The sequence below is a fragment of the Scatophagus argus genome, chromosome 14 (assembly GCF_020382885.2).
Source record: "Scatophagus argus isolate fScaArg1 chromosome 14, fScaArg1.pri, whole genome shotgun sequence".
Classification (NCBI taxonomy): Eukaryota; Metazoa; Chordata; class Actinopteri; family Scatophagidae; genus Scatophagus; species Scatophagus argus.
In genome coordinates, this window is record NC_058506.1 from 5684030 (window position 1) to 5707452 (window position 23423).

At 39.5% G+C, this 23423-nt stretch overlaps 3 protein-coding genes across 5 annotated transcripts; 2 read left to right on the plus strand and 1 right to left on the minus strand.

Annotated features, from left to right (window-relative positions):
• Positions 1-63: 63 nt before the first annotated feature.
• LOC124070640 (unconventional myosin-XIX) lies at positions 64-12492 on the minus strand. 2 transcript variants are annotated; one of them, XM_046410727.1, is made up of 24 exons: positions 12205-12492; positions 10814-10961; positions 9890-10038; positions 9489-9602; positions 9108-9240; positions 8956-9025; positions 8761-8863; positions 8563-8659; positions 8383-8459; positions 7700-7790; positions 7270-7435; positions 6895-6968; positions 6677-6798; positions 6372-6485; positions 5608-5784; positions 5386-5523; positions 4442-4549; positions 4271-4341; positions 4117-4196; positions 2837-3000; positions 2525-2654; positions 2120-2205; positions 1213-1536; positions 64-1107 (listed from the first exon to the last, which is right to left on the minus strand). In XM_046410727.1, the coding sequence occupies exons 1-24, from the start codon at positions 12262-12264 to the stop codon at positions 994-996; spliced, it is 2910 nt and encodes a 969-aa protein (XP_046266683.1). In that variant the 5' UTR covers positions 12265-12492; the 3' UTR covers positions 64-993. The 2 variants fall into 2 exon arrangements, with proteins under 2 accessions (XP_046266683.1, XP_046266684.1); XM_046410728.1 differs by lacking the exon at positions 12205-12492 and having other exon boundaries at positions 10803-10938.
• A 352-nt stretch (positions 12493-12844) lies between these two features.
• On the plus strand, positions 12845-15042 carry pigw (phosphatidylinositol glycan anchor biosynthesis, class W). Its single transcript, XM_046410729.1, has 2 exons — positions 12845-13005; positions 13355-15042. Exon 2 carries the CDS (start codon positions 13358-13360, stop codon positions 14840-14842), a length of 1485 nt encoding a protein of 494 aa, XP_046266685.1. The 5' UTR covers positions 12845-13005; positions 13355-13357; the 3' UTR covers positions 14843-15042.
• Positions 15043-15619: 577 nt separating this feature from the next.
• ggnbp2 (gametogenetin binding protein 2) lies at positions 15620-23284 on the plus strand. 2 transcript variants are annotated; one of them, XM_046410464.1, is made up of 14 exons: positions 15620-15777; positions 16594-16719; positions 17804-17884; positions 18040-18293; positions 18661-18759; positions 19025-19138; positions 19248-19457; positions 19622-19796; positions 19892-20080; positions 20191-20323; positions 20770-20895; positions 21017-21168; positions 21253-21465; positions 22525-23284. In XM_046410464.1, the coding sequence occupies exons 2-14, from the start codon at positions 16627-16629 to the stop codon at positions 22726-22728; spliced, it is 2043 nt and encodes a 680-aa protein (XP_046266420.1). In that variant the 5' UTR covers positions 15620-15777; positions 16594-16626; the 3' UTR covers positions 22729-23284. The 2 variants fall into 2 exon arrangements, with proteins under 2 accessions (XP_046266420.1, XP_046266421.1); XM_046410465.1 differs by having other exon boundaries at positions 15621-15777; positions 21020-21168.
• The last annotated feature ends 139 nt before the right edge of the window (positions 23285-23423 follow it).

A 23423-nucleotide genomic window follows, 5' to 3' on the forward strand; every position in this document is an offset into this window, starting at 1 on the left:
TATAATACCACAAATACTAGTATAAAAAGACTTTGGTATGTTGTACAGTACTTGCATTAATGCTTTGGAACGCAGCAGATAAAAATCCTCATAGAATGTGCTGTAGTCAAACATTTAGCAGATGTGTATAATATAAAGAGCCCTTACTGAAGAAAGAGCAGCAATAAATGGTTTCATCCCATCCCTGCATCACATAAGTGTTGCGTCTGCTTGTTCATGGCTTTTTGTCAGTCTGTTACTATATGTGAGCAGGTGTGTGGTTTTAATGTGCAATGTGCGCTTTACATGTGCAAAACTTGCTTAATTACTTTTCCCCAGCATAAATCACACTTAATAGATGTTGGACAATGATAACCTACATAATAATATGTTCATCTGAATCACTATATATTTTTTTTGTTTTTTTACACCTACACAATAAATCTATCAAACCGGACTTAATAATAAATAGATATAAAAACAGCCTTTTCGTGATTCCAATGTAGATTTCAAGAAAGGCACTTGTCAAAGGCCCAATACTTTGATCAACACTTTTGACACAATGCATATTTTACAAATGATCAACAATAGTATTTCTGCTTTATCTCAGATAATAACAGGTCAGTGTTTCTAGATAGCTGACTGAGATTTTGAATTAGAGATGATTTTATGATTCCCTGGGGCATGAAGGCCACCGCATATGATTGTTTCTAAGAAGGTCAGGCTAAGAGCAGTGCATTATCTTAACCTGACCACCTGTGAGGTTAAAATATTATGCAAGGGTGCAGGTTTTGCAGATCTTTGCATCCTTGTAAAATACAATGAGATAAACTTTGGCATTCTTGAAAAAAAACAACAACATTAATTATAGCTGTAAATGATCACTTTAAACAAACACATTTAGTGAAATAACAGCTTAAAATACCAGGTTTCTCATCTCTCTGTCAGATTATGGAGGAGCAGTTGCTTTACCGCAAAAGCACCTCTGTGCCCTCATGTAGGTCATATGAAATCTCAGAGTGTTTTCTCTAGCAGGATCTCATTGAACCCTGTCACATCACTCTTCAAGTCTGGTTGCCTGTCAGCATAAAGAAGTGGAGAATGCTGATAGTGCAGCTTTACAGATCCCTGAAAAGACAAGAAAATGCACTCTCAAATGACTGATCATTAAATCATACAGATTATGAAAATGTTAGGGGAGATTTAATAGAACTTGTGCGGATGTGCCCTCACCCTGGGTTGAGCCCGTATGGAGGCGAGCCCCTGCGTGTATTGGTTTGTCTCCACCTTATACTTCCCTTTCCGGGAGGGCAGGTTGAGGGAGGCCATCACAGACATCATCTTCTGCAAGCCCGTGGTTGTCAAAGACACGGTGATGGACGGGGCTGAGGCCAGAGCCAGACCCATGGGCCACCCTCGCACCGTCACAGGCTCCTGAATGGTGGAGAGCTGCACCGAGCCTCGCTCCCTGATAACAGGGTTCAATGCTGGCATGTCCACCTCCAAAAGGTCCTTTGCATCATCCAGCTCTGCCTCAGCCAAGGACTTCAATAGTTCCTGCCATAAAAAAAGACACAGTAATTTATATATCATCCATATCTCCACGTTTATTTATTTCTTTATTAAATAGGTGCACATTGCACATTGAATATTGCTGTTAACCCTAGAACACTAACGTCGGGTGATTTTCACCCACACAATTTTGAAGTGATCGAATTTTACAACCAAATGAAGGGATGTTTTGATACTTTCGACCAAATGTGTGCTCAGTACAGCTGTGAAAGAAAAACCAAGAGGTGGCCACTGTGTGTCCTATATGGCATGATGAACGCTGGTGTGATAAACTGTATTTTATCCGAGATATTATATCGGGTAAAATATACCCAACGTTAGTGATGGTGTTACTAATTTTAACGTTAGTGTTCTAGGGTTAATGCAACAGTGCTTTTTTGACTCTGCAGTCCCCGGAGAGGTTTAGCATTGCACCCCTGTTACATTTTCATGACAGAAAGTTTAAAAAAGGATTGATGCAAAATCCTTTAATATCCATGTATTCTTCATGTCAAAACTAGGCCTACATTACCTGATATCACTTTTTTTCCTGACAAAAAATATGAAGTGTAATCTCTCCAAATCTCACCTTCCACTTCCTCCAAGTGCTCTGGATGGCTGCAGCTGCTCTGTTCCATCTCTGGACCTGCCTCCGAACCAGCCATGACCGCACTGCTGCAGGAGGCATAATACACTTCAGCATCAAACCAAACCGTTTAATGTGCATTGTGGAGAGAAATGTATGTATAGGTACTCCAATTCAGAAGGAAGTATCAAAAGAATATCTGTCATTAATAGTTAATCAGATGAGCTTCAATATTTGACAGCTTCTGAAGGGAAAGATCAGACCGCAAACACTGTGTACAGACTCTGACAGCTGGTTCCTGTTGACCAGACAGTGAGGTCAAAGCCAGCAGACTTACACAGTGGGAGTGAGGCCACAGAGTTCTACTAGACCACTCAATGGTACCTGGCCAGGGCATTAAGAGTTTACCTGCTTGAATAAGGGTAGCAGACAGTTGGCGGGCGTGGCGTCTGCGGCGCTGGTATCGCAGCCAGCAGCACTGAATGGAGAAGGCACACTGGGACAGGATCTTCCGCCTCTGATTCTCTAGCAAATCCAGCTATAAGAAAACAGCAAGGCAGGTCAGTACTCCCAAGTAATTGAAGCACCCAGTAAGCACAATATGGCCAAATAGAAAGAGTTAAAACTTGAATGTAATTTGCAAATTATTTCCCAGATTTACATACATGCATACAAATATTAATTATGTATGAGGGTTGCCTGAGTATATAAATGACTGACCATTGACTGGGTGAGAAAAACCTTAGTCCTTCCACAGTGCACCCATGAATTGTGTTTTTCACTGTCAATGTTGTGCAAGGAGCCAAACGCCTTGTGTTGTAACACATTATGGAGCAATTTCTGCACCTCTTCCTGAAGAACGTTGCTAGTTACAGCATTCACATCTAAGACAGAGACAAATTAGAGTGAATTACCGGAAACATAATTCAAGTGTGGACAGAGCAGCACACCAACTGTCAAGAGATCCACTTTTACTAGACAGTATTAGCTTGACAGTGTGGCAGTCAGCAAGGTAAAAACTGTTCAGTGGGTAAGCGTGAGAAAGGAGAAAAACATCAAAATCCACAGCAGTTTCCACAGACATCGGTATGATTGCTGTAAATTCCATGAGTCTTTCAAACGTGCTACTGTAGATTTGGCAGCATTCAGGCTTAGAGAGCAGGAGGATCCTTAAACATTCACACAAGAGAACAAATCTACAGCCATGCTAGCAGCAGTGTGAGGCTGCACCTTGGCACAGCGGTGCCAAACGCTAATGCTAACATGCTCACAGTGACAATATTAACATGATTATTAACCATGTTCTCCATCTTAGTTAAGAGTGTTAATATGCAAATGTTTGCTAATGGTGCTGATGGAAACATCATTAGTTTTACAGTGATTTGGGCCAAATTACAATTTTAACCTCATGGTGGTCCTACATGAAAAGGGGAAATTTCTAACAATTCATTCTGAGGGGATCTTGAAGGTGTGTGTTCACCAAATTTCATTGCAACGGTGCTAGGAAAGGTAATGAGATCACCAGTAGGATTCATCCTGTGTGGACCATGTCTGCACAAAATTTCAAAGCAATCCATCTGTAGACATTTGCTGGACTGACCAACATTACCATCCATAAAGCCTCTAGCGCAGCTAAGAATAAGCTGAAAAGAGAGTTAAGATGAATATTCGAATATTCAAAGTTCAAGCTTAAAGTGATCAGTAATGAGAATGGAAATGTGAAAACAACATGCAAAGCAAGCCCAAATAATCAGAGGTGCATGCATTTACCTGGAAAGTTCATAAGAAGTTGCAAATTTTGTTAGAAAGTCCTGTTTTTATGCACCAAATGGAAAAGTCCCAAGAAGAGTAGAGAACTGAGGATCAAATTTACTAAGAGGACTAATGAAGGAAAAGGAGAATAAACCAGCAGACCTAAAGAGAGGAAATAAAATCACTCTTTGTACACAATAGACATGCCAAAATTGACTGTAATGGTTCCTGCATTAAACTGTACTTACCAACACAATGACTCCCTGAAGTGAAATTTTGGAATTTTGCAATCAGTCCATAGCGTTGCATGAAGTCTTTGAAAGGAATTCTACAAAACACAAATGACAAGTCAACGACAAATCCCAGAGAAACAAAGCCGTAAATAAAGGAAAAACGTTTCACCTTATTGGAAAGCCAGCAGCACTAATATGAATAGTCTCCACAATACCACAGGCCTCCAACTGCACGATAACCTGACAGCGGACAGGAAACATCCATTAAACCGTTCCCTTATGAGAACATAGAAAGCTTTGCTGTTGTCACTGTGGTACTACTGTGATGTAGAACATCTACCTCCTCCTTTTTGAAGGTGAGTGGTTTGCAGTCCGGGTTTGGTTTGATGCAGCGGGTGTAGTGAGGAGTTGTGGTATGAAGGATCCTCATCAGGCTCTCCAAAGAGTTCTACAATCAGACATGAACATCAGCAGTACAACATCATCAGTACCCCAACCACATTTACTTAAATGTGTAAACCAGGACGTACTTCCGCAGTCGCCAGTATTGAAGAGAAACTCAACTGTCAACTACTGAGTCACCTGAACACTAAGCAGATTAAATAGGATGGACAGTTAATTATCTACTTGCTGTATTTCAACTATTTATCCATAACTAATGGTAATACTTAAAAGGTCAAATAGTTGAAACAGCTTGAGGTATAAAATGGTGACAAAGGTAAAGGTAGTCAAAAAATTGTTCAAGGAGTTAAATGTAATGGATGACTGGCTGAGATAGAAAGTAAAAAGAGTCAGAAACAGGCGAAATAGTCAGCAAAATGTCACAAAAGAGCTAAATAAGTGGATAAAATACTCTAGATTGCTTTACGTAATGAACAAACACTTACCTAACAGCCTTTGAAAAAAATAGTGAAAAAGCTTAAGGCAATAGATAAATGTCTAATATCTACCCTCCAAGTGGTAGCAGCATAAATCATCTCATTTACAGTCAGCTCAAACTGACACAATTCGAAGATGACGAGTGTTGTCACTGAAGAGCTACTTTACTTCATGCGACAGGACTGTGGGGTACATTAGACAAAAGGGTTGGGGACCACAAGCCCCAATAAGCTATTGTTGTCTGTGAACATCATCATCATCAGCTCTTGGAAGTTAACAGTAGCTATAAATGATGTGATACACTGGACTGGACTGTTGTGCAATTCTCTGTCTAAATGATGTGTCCCTGTCAACTAAACACAAAATGAAAAACAAAATGAAGTTAACGTTTTAGCCCACTCCCACCTTGAACTTGGAGACCACAGTGACTTTGCTGAGCCCTTTAGTAGTTGGGTTCTCTGGTTCCTCATGAGTGAAGATCTGGTGCAGCAGGGGGTTGTCAGACTTCTGAAGCAGGCTGATGAGCTCTGGTGGGACAGGGTCCTATAACACAAAATCCAGTTGGAGATGGGCGGATGGATCTGTGGTCGACTGTGTGAACACAATTTAAAAGCTTTTCTTACACACCTTGTTTTTCTCCACCATCCCCTGGATCTGGTAGTTGACTTTACCAGCATAATGGGCCACAGTGAAGTGTGGCTCCTTGCTGAACTTGTCCCAGCTGATGTTGGTGTTATCACCAAGCTCCTTCTCCAAACGAATCCTGAATGTCTTTGCATCTGAGGCTCGATTAAGACGACTCTCCTAAAGGACAGGCAGGTAAAAAAATCAATACATAGATGAATAAAATAAAATGACTGCAATCTTTTGTACATGGAAACAAGGAGCTAAAAGGAATGATGTCTTTCTATACAAATTTACAACAGGCTTCAACATAAAAAGATACATCCAAACTTGCATAAATTCTTTTCAAAAGAATATCAAATTCCTCATATATTTTAACTCTACAGGGAAGACAGGTTTGATACACCACTTCCATTTTAATTAAATACTTCGTACATCATCCAAGACCTTGCAGTCCAAGACAAATGTTTGCCAGATGATATATTTATTTTACTTCTGTCCCCATGTCATTGTCTTGTAGTGGAATAAAGTTAAATGTGTTTATAAAGTTAAACACATTATGGAATTGTTAAAGTTAATTTGATGGTATATTTATTATGATTACTTATGATTATGATTATTAATATTGTTTTGTTTTTGTGTGTGTGTTGGTTGCTTTTGCTTTTGGGTTAACCAAGTAATATACGTTGGATATTGTCTTTGTTATTATTTTTAATATTTAAAACTTTTTTTTTTTATTGTTAAAAACAAATAAATGATCAGCATACCTCATTCAGAAGAGAGAACACACTGACAGGGCTTCCTTCTATGAGATCCAAACAGCTCTGGTTGTCTTGGTATTTGACAAAGGACCACTGCAGCCCCTCTGACACATACTCCTCCTGAGAGCAACAGAGATTAATCCATTTCTCACATGACCCAACGTACAACAAGTTGCTGTCTGATTTAAACAACACATTTCATAGAGACTGAAGAAGCCTCCTGAATGTCTGAGACCTGGACCTCAACACAATAAGCAGATCACCATCGGACAAACTACAAACTATAGAAACAGAAAAGCGTCAGATGCTACCTGCTGAGCTCTGAGATAATGAGCCACAAAGTGCTGCTGGAGTTTCTCATTGGCGTAGTTGATACACAGCTGCTCCAGATTATTGATGTGGAAACACTCAAACCCGTACACATCTAGAACTCCTGGAGATCACAGGGAGGAGAGGACTGTGTGAGCATGTGAACAGAAACAGGGACAAAAATGACAAATATTTGACAATGTAACAGCAATGCTTTTACCTATGAAGTTGCACCAGGTGGGTTTGGCTGCACATATACTGTTGTTGATGAATGTAACCAGCCATTCAAATAATCTGTCAGAAAAAAGTAGCATACTTAGTCCAAAAGATAGAGATAAAATATATCTATCCATAAATATAAACTGATAAACAGACAGACAGAATATCATACTGATATTCCTCACTGTTTACTGTAAACAAAAAGTGAGGATTATATTTTACATTTAAGTGGTTGTTGTGAAGGACCGCCGATGGCAACTGAGTCTTACTCATGGGACAAAAACAAGTTCCTGCATGACCATCCCAGCAACCAGCAACACTGCATCACATTCTGAGAGATCATGGTGTTGTATGAAGAACAGATCCTGATTCTTACTGGGCGTAGATGACCTTGGCCAGGCAGTCTCTCCTCACGCTGCACTCTGCCTGGGAACAGGGCTTGAGCACGCTCTGCTTCCCCGCCTTCAGCGTCCTCACTCTCAGACACGTGTGGAGCTCCTCAGCAGGGACGCACAGCAGCTCAGCAGCCCTCTGCAAGAAGTCTAGAACACAGGCAGGAGCTAGAGGCTGTTATCTGGTTCATGTTTGTTGATAGCTGTTGTCAGGGAGGATGGTGGTGTCATGGAATTCATTCATTGAAAGTATGAAGTATGAAAAGTAGGAATCTTTCTAAATAAATCCCTTGAGCATTTATATTTATGTCTGCCTTATGGTTCAAAGAAATGGAGATTTGGAGCACTTTGTAACAGGACGTGATTAATAAGAGCTGATTAAATATCGTAAACAAAAAAAATCATATTAAGTACCTCTGGACTGCTCATCTAAGTTACAAGGTTGTGATTCATCTGAAGAAGAGGAGAAATTCACATTTCCCAACTGCAGAATCCCTGCTAATATCTGCAATGTATTAAAAGAAGAGAAATTCAATACTGTGTTCACAGAAAAAAATAAATAAAATATGCACACAAAACTATCCTGAAAGTTGATGATTAAACAACACCTAACTCTTTACCCTTATTTAGAATTTGTAAGCAATATAAATGTCTAATAAAGAGTTTATATCACATGTTAATGTAATCGGTTATAATTTTTTATTAAAGGGACAGTTCACCCCAAAATCAAAAATACATGTTTTTCCTCTAACCTGAAGTGCTATTTATCCATTTAGATTGTTTTGGTGATGTCTGTCCTCTCTTGAATATAAAGGATATACATGTCACTTCACTTTTGTGTTCGAAGCACCAAATAAATATGAAAAACGGAACAGGAATGACTCCTTCCAAAAACTAAGACCCAGTTACTCAAGATAATCCACAGACCTTGTTATGAGCTGTTTCATATGGGAACTATTTTCTTTCCACTTCAACAGATCATCAACGGATGAGAAGTTCATGCTCATGAGGACCGGTAAAATATATCTTTTGATTCTGTGGTGAACTGTCCCTTTAAAGTATGTATTAACAACCAACAATAATAATGAATACATTACCCTAAATATCTGCCTCTGCCTTTCTGCAGTAATGCCCAGATGAACCATTGCCTCAACCGTCTCATAAAAACAATCCTCTACGAAACATTAAACAAAGAGTAGTTAATTGTGAGAATCACGAAACTATACAGAATAAAAGACAAAAAACTCCCTGAAAATACATGAAAAACAAAAACCAACCCTCGACTGTTTTTTCAGAATTCGGCAGCCACAAAAAATGTTGGCCGCGCGGCATCTTCCACTCCTTTCTCTGCTCATCTGTGGCCCCTTTCATCATCTGAAAAACAATATGTCCTCAGTATGTATATATTGATATTTTGACATTAAACTTAAATACCAGATGAGCATATGAGGTTGAGTGCAGCCCTGTTAACTCACCTGGTAAAAGATGTGGAAGTTCCTCTCATCAGCTGGTTGGCAGGCCACCCTGGTCTTCTCCAGCAAGTATGTGTGTACAGACGCCCCCACTAACAGCTGACACCTTCATGTGAAAGTAACATGCTCAGCACATTAAACTGACCAGTAGTTTGTATTATAGTACATATATAAAGCAGCAGGGTCAGTAGTATGTACCTGTCTAGTTGGAGCTGGATGTACTTTCCAAAGCGACTGCTGTTGTTGTTGCGTACTGTACAGGCATTACCTGCACAGAGGGAGTTAACTGAGTGATTTTTCCACAGTGGGGATTTACGCATCAACAAGATACCAGCAATTAGTTCACTCACCAAAAGCTTCCATGATGGGGTTGGAGTCCAACACCCTCCTCTCTATCCTCTCCACAGTGTGCTGACTCTTTGTCACGGAGGAGGAGGCCGCCACAGTGGCATAATATTTCATCAGGCATCGAGAGGTCCATGTCTATGAAGAAGACAAATTATTGGTCCAGTTAAGATCACTTACATTTAGGGATGCAACTAATGATTATTTTCCATTTTATGATGAGATGTTTGACAGAAAATTCAACTTTAATCACTAGCCACTCAGAGGTTTGTTGGTAAGACCAAATAAGCAATTTAATATTCAATATTCAACTTAAAAAAATGCTCAAAGTTTCAGAAGAAGGCATTTTAACTGTCAGTCAAACAATGTAACAAGTGCTGTTTTACCTTCCCTGCACCGCTCTCCCCGCTGACCACCAAGGATTGGTTCACTGGCTCCAGCTGGCCCTTAACATTCCTGTAGGCTTCTTCTGCCACAATAAAGATATGTGGTTTGAATTCCTGTTGACAAAAATACACAGACTTATGAAAATGCTGGTCATTCCTGGCTGTAGGGACAGAGCAGTCAGTGCCTTCAACAGGTTCCAGACTTCCAGAGTTAATGAGTTTGAAGATGTTCTTGACAAAAGGAGGCAAATGAAGAACTTTTTTTCCAATTTAAAACTCTGCACCATCAGATATACTGATGAAACATTGATCAAACTGACCCAGTTAATAACAAACCCTATAGAGAAATATACATGAATTAGCTGAATTAAAGTGAGAGACAGCTGTGACTTTGTAAATACCTGAGGTTGAGGGGCACAGTGATATTCCTTCATCACATCCAGAGAGTAGAGGTCAGGGATTGGCTGGAAGGGGTTAAGAGCCACCAGGGTGCAGCCAGCGTGGGTGTAAAACACTTTCAAACTATACCTAGCCTGCAGACATTTCAGCACTGCGAGAGCAAAAAAAAAAAAACATTACACATCATTGAGAGGTCAGGTCAATATTTTACAGAAGATAACCACCAGAAGCAAAAACAGACAGCAGATTTTTTCCCGATGTTTTTAATTATTTTGGCTGACTCTGTGTATATAACACTAAAGATATTTTTATCTTTTATAAAACATTTGACTATATAAAATAATCTAATCCATAAAATGGAAGTAGCATAATCAACCTAAAGACTGCATGACACTGCATTTTCATATCATGACAAACAATGGAGAGTTAAAATGACTGATGATAATTGGTTTATGGAAGGTGTGCATCTGCCAGCAACGTAAATCATGACCTTGACCCACTCATTTAAGTGACACTTGTTCACTATAATTTTGTAAGGTACAGCACAGTACAGCAGCACGGCAATCACACTTGCAGTATCTCTTTTTATCATTCCTGTAGATTTTATCTTGATGTGGTTTATAGCACACAGCAAATGCTGCAGCCCAAGGTGACACCAGTTGGAAAACATCAGTCACAGTGGCTGAGTATTTGTAAATGCAGGCAAGGTTTAAGCAAAATAACAAACACCAGTCATTCACTGACATTTAGCAGCAGACATTTCAAGATTTATGCTGTCAAACTAAGTGAAACGGGCAATTTGTTGATCAAAACCACCAAAAATCTTTTTCTGGTGAAATTACTTGCATGAAACAGCAGACACTACCAGCGCCAAGCCCCATGATGCATCACATTTATGTTATCAAGTGACATAACTTTTTTTTTACCCGTTGTTGGTGTCACTGGGTTGACTTTGGTGAGGTCGTCATAAGTGTGGAGTTGGTCTTCATCAATGAGGAAGGCCTGAATTTCTCCCTCCAGTGAATCATTTATGTATGGGTGAGGAGAATGCTTTTTGTGGGCAAATCCTCTTACCTATGTGAGGCGAACACACACAGAGAAGATGTTGTTTTTGAAATATGAATTGACACTTTTAAGTCATGCCAAGTAAATGCCTGGAAACAATAATAAAGATTAATGAAATAAAGAGGTTTTGAAAAAAAAAAAGGATAAAAAGTGTGAGGAGACCACAATTTTAAGGATATTGCTTTTACATATTTGAAACATGAACACTGTTCTCTAGGAGTCAGAAACTGTGCTTGAACCTGTCATGTCACCATGACATCAAGTCTGAAGGTGCCAGTTTTCAGCACGTTGGTTCAAGGCAAAAGTAGTGTTTTCAAAATAAGCTCCGTACTCAGAACAGTGCAGCAAAATACGTTTTATTTTATGCATCTAAATCTCAAACATTCGGTTGGTCCATACAATCTAACCTTCACGACCTATGAAGTGCTTCAAGACACTCCATCTAAGACAGACTCTGTGCAGTAAAATGTGCATGTTTTTGTTCTGGACTTTGAAGGGACTGTCAAACGCCACACAGACTGCAAATCAAGTATTTACTCCTGCAACACATGCTATCTTCACCGACATCATTATTTTAGAAGCCTAAAACACCTCATAGTGTCACACAGACAATTGCGACATGCATTTGCACAAAACCATTTAGTTAGCGTGTCATGTATCCTCAATCAGTCACAATTACTCCAGGCTAATAAATGGAAGTCTGCTTTATCCTGCCAAGGACACATGGCCTGGACCTCTAGCCTGCCTGAGAACTGTCAACAGTCTGAGGTACTAAATTTGTGCAGACAGAATTAATCCAATGGCAGGTAGCCTACATCCCATAATTCTGTAAGGCCATTTTGAACCATGAGGACCGTCTTAATGCAATGAATTTAATTCCTAATGCAGTAATATTCTGGATGAACAACACATTCATGATTTCATAAAGAAATGAGTGGGTGAAGAATATGTACTGTTAAGTACATAAATCATATATATGTAGATAATGACTACACGAGTATCTTCATTTGGCACATTAAACTCTCAATGATGGTAACCTACTGTTATTCACGAGGTATATGTTTATAAAACATAACACGAAGCGTTTGAATACGAACCAACCAATCATAACTGAAACAGTCACAAAACGGACAAGCCACTCCATGTCCACTTAAACTCCACATGAACTTTTACATTTTTAAACCAAACATGAAAACTTGTAAAACAACCACCTGAAAACGGGGGACGGGTGTTCCCCCGTGTTCTCACTTACCGGTCTCCCTCCATTACTGTACCCTGCTCCAACGGTACGTCTGCTGTCCGTATAACTCATTGAATTTACTTTGAATTCAGTGTCTGTCTTACAACTTAGTCCAAAAACTTTTATGAGAACTCTGTATAAATTCTACTTCAGGGGAGTCGTGGTTATTCAGCTCTGTAGTCCTGAGCCTCAGTATTTTCCATGGCTGTCTGACATTCCTCAAGGACAACTTCCCGTCCGTGCCTGCTGTCTGTCCGACTGCCTCCCAAACTCCTAAACCGCACAACACTTATTCCCGCCCTCTTCCTGATGCTTCAAGGTCTCAGCCGTCTACCGCTGAGTGGAATTTATACGGGTAAGGTTTTCCTTGAAAGTATTTTTATGTTAAAAGAGTATATACCCTTTTAATGTCACTTAACTGGACTTAAAATTGGGATTTATCAGTTTATATCTAGTTTTCTTTTTGTATCCACTGGCAATGGACATTCTGCATTTATTAGTTGTCTGAAATTGATACTAAAGCATGTTCATATTTATAATATACTAACATTAAGGTTACTACTAATACTATCTTTTAAATTATTTCGTAACCTGCTAGAGACTGACTGGGTCCCAGTTAGATTCGAAGTTCCCAGAAATCCCAGCTGTCTTGAATGCAGCGTGCGGCCGAATACGGAAATAAGCATGGGCGCGCTTAGGTTAATGTAGCATCATGGGTTGGACCATAGGTTATACTTCGTGCGACTGTTGGTATGCGGTAAAACCGGTATTTTTGTGACTCTCCAATTCCCACGACGAACAGACAACCCCGTGGTAAGTACTGATATCTACACAGACAGCTACTTTGGTAATGTCATTGTACGTGCTAGTATGGATTAGAGAACTAAGATGACTCCACTCATGGTGAGTGCTAGTGCAATAATACCGTCTGGGAAAGTGAACACTCCTGAAGAGCAGGTAACAGGGTTTTTTGTACACTGAAACAAACGAAGACTACTTAACCTATGAATCTAAAAGAGTGCCCGCATTCTTGTAAATTCTGCCATAGTGTGGTCAAAGCTGTTACATTTTCCAGTGTCAGTTGAGCATATGCATACTTCTTTATGTCCAAGTGCAGCCATGTTTCTCTCATGTAGTAAAAAATTTATTTTAATGTTTGCAGGCCATGTCTCAGAGGGAACTTAAGGAAGCGTTTGTGAGTAATCTGAATGGGACCAGTCTGCAGGAGGTGGGACTGGGCTCGTTTATCTCCCCTCTATGCCTCATCAACAGAGGACTGATTCTGATACTCTACCATCAGGCCAAAGGGACTCTTCCACTGCCACTTCCACTGATTTCTCACCTGCTTTTGGACTTCTCTGTGCTTATTCTTCCCCTTGTCCTATCATGCACTGTTCTGAGTAGCATTCTTCACCAGGTCATCATAAGCCTGACCATCGTTTCAGCTTGTATGTTTTGCTATATCAACAGACAGCCTTCTGCTAGGCACCCAGATAATGCTCTCAGCACCTTCCTTCAAAGTCATGTTCAGTTTCATCAGGTTCCCTTTGTGACTGTCTTCAGAGTGTTTGTAAATGTGAAAACAGCCATCAGCATCCTTGCCGTAGACTTTAGTGTCTTCCCAAGGCGATATGCTAAAACAGAAACCTATGGTACAGGGGTTATGGACTTTGGGGTTGGAGCGTATGTGTTTGCAAATGCCCTTGTCTGCTCAGAGGCACGGAGGAAGAACATCTCTGGATCCAAGATGGATCATATCATGAAGCAGCTCCTGTCTGTCTGGCCCCTGGTTGTTCTTGGCATGGGAAGGCTTTTGAGCGTCAAAATGACCAGTTACCACGAGCATGTGACAGAATATGGCATCCACTGGAATTTTTTTTTCACACTAGCAGTCGTCAGAGTTGTGGCCTCTATGGTGCTGGCCATTTTGCCAGCCAATTCCTCGTGGTTCTTTGCCCTTCTGATCAGTGGATTTTATCAACTCACCCTAGAGACATCAGGGCTGAAGGCCTTCATTATCCACAACAATGACAGAGAAAAGGACTTTCTGCATGCTAACAAGGAGGGTATATTCTCTGTGGTGGGCTATGTAGCCATCTACATGGCAGGAGTTCAGGTGGGGCTCTATGTGATGCAACCAAGATCCCAGGTTAGATCGTGGCTCAAAGTGCTTTCTACACTCTTGTTGGGTAGTTTTGTCCTATATGCAGTTTTGTACACATGTCAGACACTTGTGGAGCCAGTGTCTCGCCGCTTAGCTAATTTTCCTTTCTGCATCTGGAGTGTTGCTCAGTCTTTGCTTTTTATGTCCATCATTGGTATAGCTGATATGGTCTTACTGTTTTCCAAAAGAATATCAGACTGTCACTTTGTACCCTCATCATGGAATCTGTGTAAAAAGCAATCAGACTCAGCCTTTGTCAGAAAGTCAGGTGAACTAGAAACCCTCTGCCTTGTTCAAGCTGTCAGCAGGAATCAGTTGCTATTCTTCTTGCTTGCAAATGTCCTGACGGGATTGACAAACTCCATAGTGGACACGCTTAGTTGTAGCAGTTTCTTTTCAGTGTGTGTTTTGCTATCATACATGTTCATGAATTGTGTCATAATATATATTTTACATCTTTGTGCAATTACATTAAAATTCTGGTAAACTTACATTTTTAACCGTACTAGAGGGTTCATTTGTCTGTTGAAGGTTCTTGTGGGCTTGGAGAGATCAGACATTAAAATTCATCACAATTAAAAACACTGGGAAGAGTTAATGTAAGAAAATATAAACTGTTGTACATGATACCTTTTTATATATGCAAAGTAATACATGTTTTAATAAAATCATATTTCAGAACAAGCAAGGACTTGGAGTACAGTGTTCTGTGAAACTGGATATGTGTGCTTAAATGATTTGCTTGTTTCGCTTTGCTCTTTGATTTGCTTTGTTCTTTAAAAAATGAGTATAATCATTCTTGTTAAATATTGCCCTCTGCTTATACTGGATTGCCCTACTATAATATCTGAACTTTAAAGAGAAAACAGCATTTAAAATAATGCAGCAATTGAACATAGGATGTAATGTGAGCTTTAGAGCTTTTGTTCTTCTGTATACCCATATATGTACACGTCTGTCTTTTCTCAATCTCTTATTTATTGTTTGTTACTGCAATATCTGTACTTATTTAAACTATTCTTGAACTCTTAAAAGCAACAGTTTATTCACCATCATTACAGTCTATGCACCAAATTAGTCCACTAAAATTAAGGTCTTGAGTTACAATTTAATACAGCAACAAATTTATGTAAAACCTATGAATACGAACGAACAAGCAAATAATAATTAAGAAATCCTCGAAATTTGAAGGGAAAGCTTATTCGTTTAAAATAAACTGGTATTATAACAGCTTTACATATGACTAGACATTTGCTCCTTTTCAAAATACATCCGTCAGGCGCATCCTGGAAGCGGCATTACGACGTCAGTTATTACGTACAGAGGGCAAAGGTCACATCAGTAATGAGGATTCCGCCACGGTAGCAGACTCAGTTACACTCGCACTTATTTATTTTTCTAAGGGGAAGTTTCAGAGCCGGGTAAGTAAAATAATAACCTTTATTTTGTCAAGGTAAACGAATATGTTTAATCTTTTCATCGTAAGTAGGAGGAGCTGACGAAAGTGGCAATTGCTAAGTAGCCAGTCATCTAGTTGAACTTTATATTAGCTGTATTCAAGCTTGCTAACGTTAGCTTTAGGGGACAGCGATGCGAAACTAAGCCAAGTTTGCTGGTATTGACAGTTCGTAGACTAACTATATCAGTATTGCAACATATGAATTATTTTTTCAGGTATTAAAAACATCCGTGTATATGTGTCGTTTGGTAGTAATGTGCATAGAATACACTCACCGGCTTACTCACTTTGCAAAATTCGACTGAAATTAGCTAGCAGGCTAACGTTAACAAGTTAGCCGCCGGTTACTGCTTTATCTTGTCCAGGGTATAGCTTTACGTTTGCGTGATTAGACTTGTCCTCATAATTGAAACAGCTTTAACCAACAATAGATAAAACAGCTTTAAACGCGTTTTCCTTACTAAAGCACCATACCCTTTCAACCTCCCGGCTGTCGTTTCCTAGGTTATTTTGCTAACTTAGCTGATTTAATCTGGGTCAAGACAAATCTGTATTGCAACAGTGCTCGTAACGTTATATTAGGTTTTGTCAACGCCAGTAAATAATTGGTCTTTTATACAGTGTGTTTGTTTCAAGAAGTGTGTAATATAGCTTTCACTGTAGTGACAAGGTAATGTCGGATTCAGTCCGCAGTGACCTGCAGTATATTAGCATTAGCTTGGTGTAGCCTGTGCTGATGTCAGTTGTGGTCAGCCGGTTTCTTGTGTGTCACCTGCAGGCGAGCTGCACAACATTCAAACTGGAAGAAATCATGGCACGTTTGGTAGCAGTTTGCAGGGAAGGGGAAGAGGATTACCCATTTCTCGCCAGACAGATTCCCCTTTACATTGATGATACGCTGACGGTAAATAATCTTTCCTATATGACCACAAGGGGTCTGTCTCAAAAGACCACAGGTGCTATGTGGCTAACTCAACCATAAGCCTCTTTGGGTCATGTGTTAGCACTCCACATTAGTTCTGATTTAATGTTAAGAAGTAAAGGATTAGTTATTACAAAGCAGGCCCCAACCTGTTTGAGGGACAAACATTCTGTTTTGCAAACCTTGTTGCACAATCTGACACCTAATTAACAAAGCTTATGATTTAGACAAGTAATTAAGTATTCAGACATGTTTAATTAACATGTTGTATTTATGTATATGCAATGTTATATGACTCAAATTATAATAATTATTATAATAATATATAATGATAATGGCTTAAAATCATGCAGGCACTGAAGACAGTTTTGATTGCATTTTACAGTTAAAGTAAAACAGACACACTCATTTAGAGGTGAAAGTTAGAGGTGTCCATTTATGATATTGATATTGTCAGTCAGTGTCCATGGTTTTTGGTGGCAGTGGTATAAACTTTAACAACCAAGAAACCAGTCTTTTCTGAGGCATGTGATACCTAATCTCTATGAACACATATGATATGATATACAGATATAAATAGCATATGAATACAGACCCTGTAGGCAAGGAACAAGATTTTGTTATCGGAAACAGTCTCATTTGTGTTTGCATTCCATTTGTAGTATTGACCAATCACATTTAAACTGGCAGTTCAATCAACCGTCTTCTGACGATGATGTAGCTTTTTTTCTAATCGTTTTTTTTGCTCTGTATTCATTTGCAGATATCTGGTTGTATAGATTAGTGTCCATTCTCATGTCTCAGTTTTCTAATCATGCTGTAAACAATGACCAGGTATTTGCCCTGAAACAGTGGCCTTTTTCCCCAGAGGATAAATTTAAATTGTCTTCAGACAAGATCCGGTGGGTTGCAAGATTGTGTGATACCATGCACGTCGGTAATGTAAACAGTGATAAGAGCATTTTGTGAGAAATTGTCATGCATTGTGACAATTATCAGCATGGCTGAAATGAGCTCTGAGAATTTCTATATTGTACATTAACTGTTTCATATTATATCTTGTCAGATGGTGATGGAATTTTCTGATAGTGTCATGGATGTTGAAATCAATGAAATAAACATGCCTAATTGGAAACAATTTTCTGAGGTGAGTGATTTTAATTTTGCATAGTTGCCTCTATTAAAATCTACAATAACATCAGAATTTTTTTCTCTTGGCCTAGTCTTATGTACATAATCTTATCCAAGAAGTGTGTAGTTGTCAGCAAAGTGCTAATAGATGTATGATTTATTGGCCTTTAGGATCACTCCAAGTTGAAGCAACAGGACTTGAATATTGCCCTGATGGTGACATCCAGAGAGGTCTACAGTGCATTATCTCAGCTGGTACCATGTGTGGGCTGCAGACGAAGTGTGGAGCGCCTCTTCTCACATTTAGTAGAATCAGGGAACCCGGCCCTGGAGCCCCTCACAGTGAAACCCACGGGCATGCTCTCTGTCACCAAAGCCTGTTTAGCAGATGTAAACAAGCTCTACACCCTCTTCTATGTCCATGGGTAAGATACACACAAGTATCTTTGGTTTGCACTGCAAAATCAATCATATTGTGTGTCAAAAAAGATCAGCCAAAATTATTTTTGTTAGTTAAAAACCAAACCAAAACCTTGATAAGAAATATTCGCTGGGTGCACTGAAATACTAAGATAATGATAATGTTATACCAAACTGAAATACTGCTTTCTTCTTCTTAGTGGTAGACACCCCACTTGTGTGCTTTCAGACATAAATGTGACAAAGGGGTTTAAATAAATTAACTGCAAACTATGTATTTAGTCTGTGTTGTCTCAGATATTGCTGACACATAGTGTATTGTTTAGGCTCAGATGCAGCAAATTGAAAGTTGTTTTTTTTTCTTTTTTACAGATCAAAGTTAAATGATATGATTGATGCCATTCCAAAAAGTAAAAAGAACAAGCGCTGTCAGTTACACTCCTTGGACACACACAAAACTAAACCTTTGGGGTGAGTAATATTTTCCTCTGTTCCCCTCATCAAACTTGTGTATCTGTTGTTTTTTCTTTAAATGACACTCTTAACACAAGTCTAAGTATAGTGAACATAGTAGAACATTAAGCAGTTTTTGAGCCTGCTGTTTCCCTCAGGAGTTGTTGGAGTTGAACATTTACTAATATTTCCACATCAGCTACCCTGAAGTGGCCAACTTCTGTTACTGGAGGTTTAAAAGATTGTGGTGGTATAGCTATAATGGTTGTATGTTTGCTTTCAGGGGAAGCTGGATGGATGTGTGGGAGCTAATGTCTCAGGAGTGCAGGGATGAAGTGGTCCTCATTGACAGTGCTTGTCTCTTGGAGACGCTGGAGACATACTTGCGTAAACACAGGTAATGTGTGGCTATTTTCCAAAATGCTTTTAGTTCCCTCTCTTAAATGTTATGTTAGACATTTGAAAAGAAGTGAATTAACCGTGTGTGTTTACTTTCTCACTCACAGGTTTTGCACCGACTGTAAGAATAAAGTTCTGAGGGCATACAACATCCTAGTGGGGGAGCTGGACTGTACTAAAGAGAAGGGGTATTGTGCTGCCTTGTATGAAGGACTATGCTGTTGTCCCCATGAACGCCACATCCATGTGTGCTGCGAGACTGACTTCATTGCTCACCTCCTTGGCCGGGCAGAGCCTGAGTTTGCAGGAGGCTATGAGTAAGTAAAGGTTTCAACAGTGAATGCTTCAGTGCTCACTTTGACCTTCGATGAAGTCACTTTCATTCAAGTCAGTTTCTATCATGGCTTATGCTTTTTGCTGTATTTATATGTGCATTTGATGAATTTTTTTTTTTGTTGTTTTTTTTTTTTTTTTTTTAAAGACGCAGAGAGAGACATGCCAAGACCATTGACATTGCACAAGAAGAAGTCCTGACCTGTCTGGGCATTCACCTCTATGAGCGTCTGCACAGGATCTGGCAGAAACTACGAGCAGAGGAGCAGACCTGGCAGATATTATTTCACTTGGGAATTGATGCACTACGTAAAAGTTTTGAGGTAAACAACCTCTAAGCCAGCGTGTTCATGGTATCATTTCAGCGAGATAATAAATGCATTATGGTGCCATAATGTATCTATTGCTGTGCCCCTAGATGGCGGTGGAGAAGATGCAGGGGATCAGTCGGCTTGAGCAGTTTGTCGAGGAGTTGTCTGAGGAAGAGAGGGCCAAAGAGCTGAAACAGGAGAAAAAGAGGCAAAAGCGAAAAAATCGGCGCAAAAACAAGTGTGGCTTTGACATAACTGAGCAGGAGGCAGAAGACAAGGAAAAGAATCTGGATGAGGTAATCCTCCCAGCGAGGGTCCCTTTGAAAATTGTTTATGAAGTCTTTTGTCATCTGCAGTTATACATCTGCTTGCCTTCATATACATCGGTTCATGTGATTTGTTTCAGGGTTCTCTTGAGTCTGTTGAAGGCTCTTGCAAAGCTTGTGGCAGCCATGATGAGGAGGAGGAGACTGGATGTGATGAGAGAATCACTGCCAATGGAGGCACTTCCTGCAGTTGCCCAAACAACACCAAACAGGGTAAACATACACCCAGTCTAACTGTAGAACCCAAAATACTTGCTAAATTGTTTCTCGGTATCGGTGGTTATCAGAGCAGCATGGCTTCACTTCCATTTTGTTAGCTTAGCATAATGAAAGATTAACAGTGCATAGGAGAGCAAAAGCTGAAAGATGGATAGTTCAGGGTGTCCTCTGCTGGACCACAGGGCAAATTACTTCAAGCAATCTGTTGTATTGTATATTTTGAGTCCAACCAGATGATTACAGATTAGATATTGTGAAAAATCGAATTTCGAATAAAAAGAGAGCGCCTTAACACAGACATCACCATGAGCCTCTGTGTTATATCTATGTTATGTTATGGAGTAACCTCTGTGTGTGGAGGTTACTCCATAACAAGACAGGGCAACTGTAAGAACAAATAATGAATGTGAAAAATTTCACTTTTCCATGTGTTTCTCCAGATTTGTCTCCTCACAGCAATGGTAGTGACTGTGGCTACTCCTCAAGTATGGAGGGCAGTGAGACCGGATCACGAGAAGGTTCTGATATTGCCTGTTCTGAGGGAATATGCAATCATGACGAAACAGGTCTGTTTTGAGCACCTCTAAGATGCTGAGGACTTGAAATGCGAACCGAGTCTTTTAAATATAAAGTATAGTGGTTTGGTTCTCTTTTTTTTTTTCTCACCATGTTTTTGTTTACCTTCAGCAGGAGATGACTCAAATGCCCATCACTGTGCTGACGACAAGGAGGAGGATGGAACAGACAGTTGCGTGGACTGCTGGCCACACTCTGAGGAAAACACTCAGTGCAAGAGTAAAAAAAAGAAAAGGAAGGCCAAGGCTTTATGCAACAGCCAGGTGGGAAGACATACTCTAGAATTCTCATGCTGTATGCAGAATATTTAAGGCTGTGTATCAAATAAAGTATGTACATTTCCACAGGGGCAAAAAGGTGAAGGTTGTATGGCAGATGGGAACACAGCAGACCACAGTCCACCATCATTGCACACTTGCCGAACCAAAGAAATCTTCTCTTCCTTATGTGGTGATACATTTGCCAGCATTGCATTACGGTTACCATGGACAGTGCATCAAAAGAATGTGAGCCTTCATGCAGGTCCTCCAGAGGCAAACATCAGTCTTGTGGAACTTCTGGTTAGTGAGAAACACACTCAAAAATAAACCTTCCTCACAGGAGATAATTTGACTTGTTACCTTGTGTCTAGACCATAAGCACATCGGACGTGTCTTTAAGTTACATGTCTCATGCAACAGTTGTGCTTTCATTTTAATCTGTGCAGACTCGCATCTAAACTGTGTAGTCATGGTGTGTAACCACTACCTAAATTCTTTATTTACGCTTCAAGTCTAGTTTTTTTTTTCAGTAATACATGCACAAATGTCACATTGATACCTAGTGAAGAGGCACTGAATAAATGTATTATTCTACATTTTGCAATCTATGTGAGCACACTGCTCCAGTATGTAATCCCTCTGACATCCCTTAGCTTGTTTGATTACATCCAATAATAGACATAGGCACCTTCTCAATTCCTCAAACAGGGTCTATAGGATTAAGAAGGTGAAAACACTGTCTTGTGTGATCGTCAAGTAGCTGTCAAATTGATCAAGGCCCACTTGATCTGGCTCAGAAAGCTGCCAGCTAACACATGAATCTTTTTTGTGCCAGGTTTAGTGAGAGCTGAAGGTGAGTAATGTAGGCTAAAATATGAAAATAGCCTATTTGCATTAGTGTTAATAGGGTCAGGAATACTTACACATGTAAAAGGAAAACTGCATATTCCCCTGGAGTAACGACAAAGCCAACAAGACGGAACCGATATCGACAGTCGCGTCAGTGTCACGTGAACACTTGTCACTCGAGTGCAATACTCATGTGACATTTGAGGTTTAGACACAAGGTTAGGACAAGGACAGTCATAACTAACAACATTCATGAGCGCTTTCTTGTATTTAGCATTGCCAGTAAGCCACGGTTGCAAGTCATTATGTAGAGTATGCAGGCACTGGAATTAGCACACCTAAGTAAAAAGTGTATGAAAAGCCTACAGGCAATGTTTAAAAGAAAGTAAAGCACTTGTAATCTATATATTTAACAACATTTAACTTTTTCTTAATAAGAAGAAATGTATAGACTGGATTGATTCTGGCTCTTCTGTAAACCCATGCATCTCGGTTGTTTTCTTAATACAGGATGATTCAGAAGTGACTTCAGATGAAGAGAACTGTCTGACGCAAGATGAAATCCAGGCATTTTTAGAAAGAAACCAGTCCTTCTATAACAACCGGCACCAGTACCGACAGCTCCTGAAAGAGAAGTTCACCAACTACTGCCATGCCACTGAGCGGAGTAAGCCAGCCTGTGGAAAGTGGTTTGCCACAACCAGTGTCAACTAATTGCACTAATGACATCTTACTTTGGGAAAAAAAAACAAAACAAAAAACACTCGTGACCACTGCTGCAACATCCTTAAAAAACAAGATTATTCTGGTGTCTTGCTCAGTCATTTCTCCTTTAAAGTACATGTGATTCTTACTTTTTGTTGCTCTCTCACTTTTGCAATTGCACAGCAACACTTTTCTATTTTAATTTCTTGGCCACATTCTCACATGTAATTGTTCTCTTTGACCAAGCCTAGCTATTTGTTGTTGGTCCTCTGTAGGTTCGTTGGGTAAGAGCACAGTGGAATCAGTAATCAAGCTTTGCAAGCTGTGATGTTAGGGATATTTTTTAGGAGTCTTATTTTATGTTTTCTTTTTCTTTTTTTGGTCTTTTCTCTTTGGTGACACTTCAATGTAGTGGTGAAGGTTGTACCATTAAATGTGTACAGAAATTCTAAATATAAAGATTTTACAGAGAATGAACATCCATTTGTAATAAGGACTTGGGTGTGATATTAAGAGCGCAATGTGCAAAATTTACTAAATAAAGAATATTTATTAATATGCATTATACATTTGTTGTGTGTGTTTTTTTCTTGACTTTATAAGAGTGCATATTTTAATCTTAGAAGATAGATATATGGAACTAATTCTTTTTAATACCTTTTAATTATTGAAAAGAAACTGTCATGATGTTTGTAATTAAATAA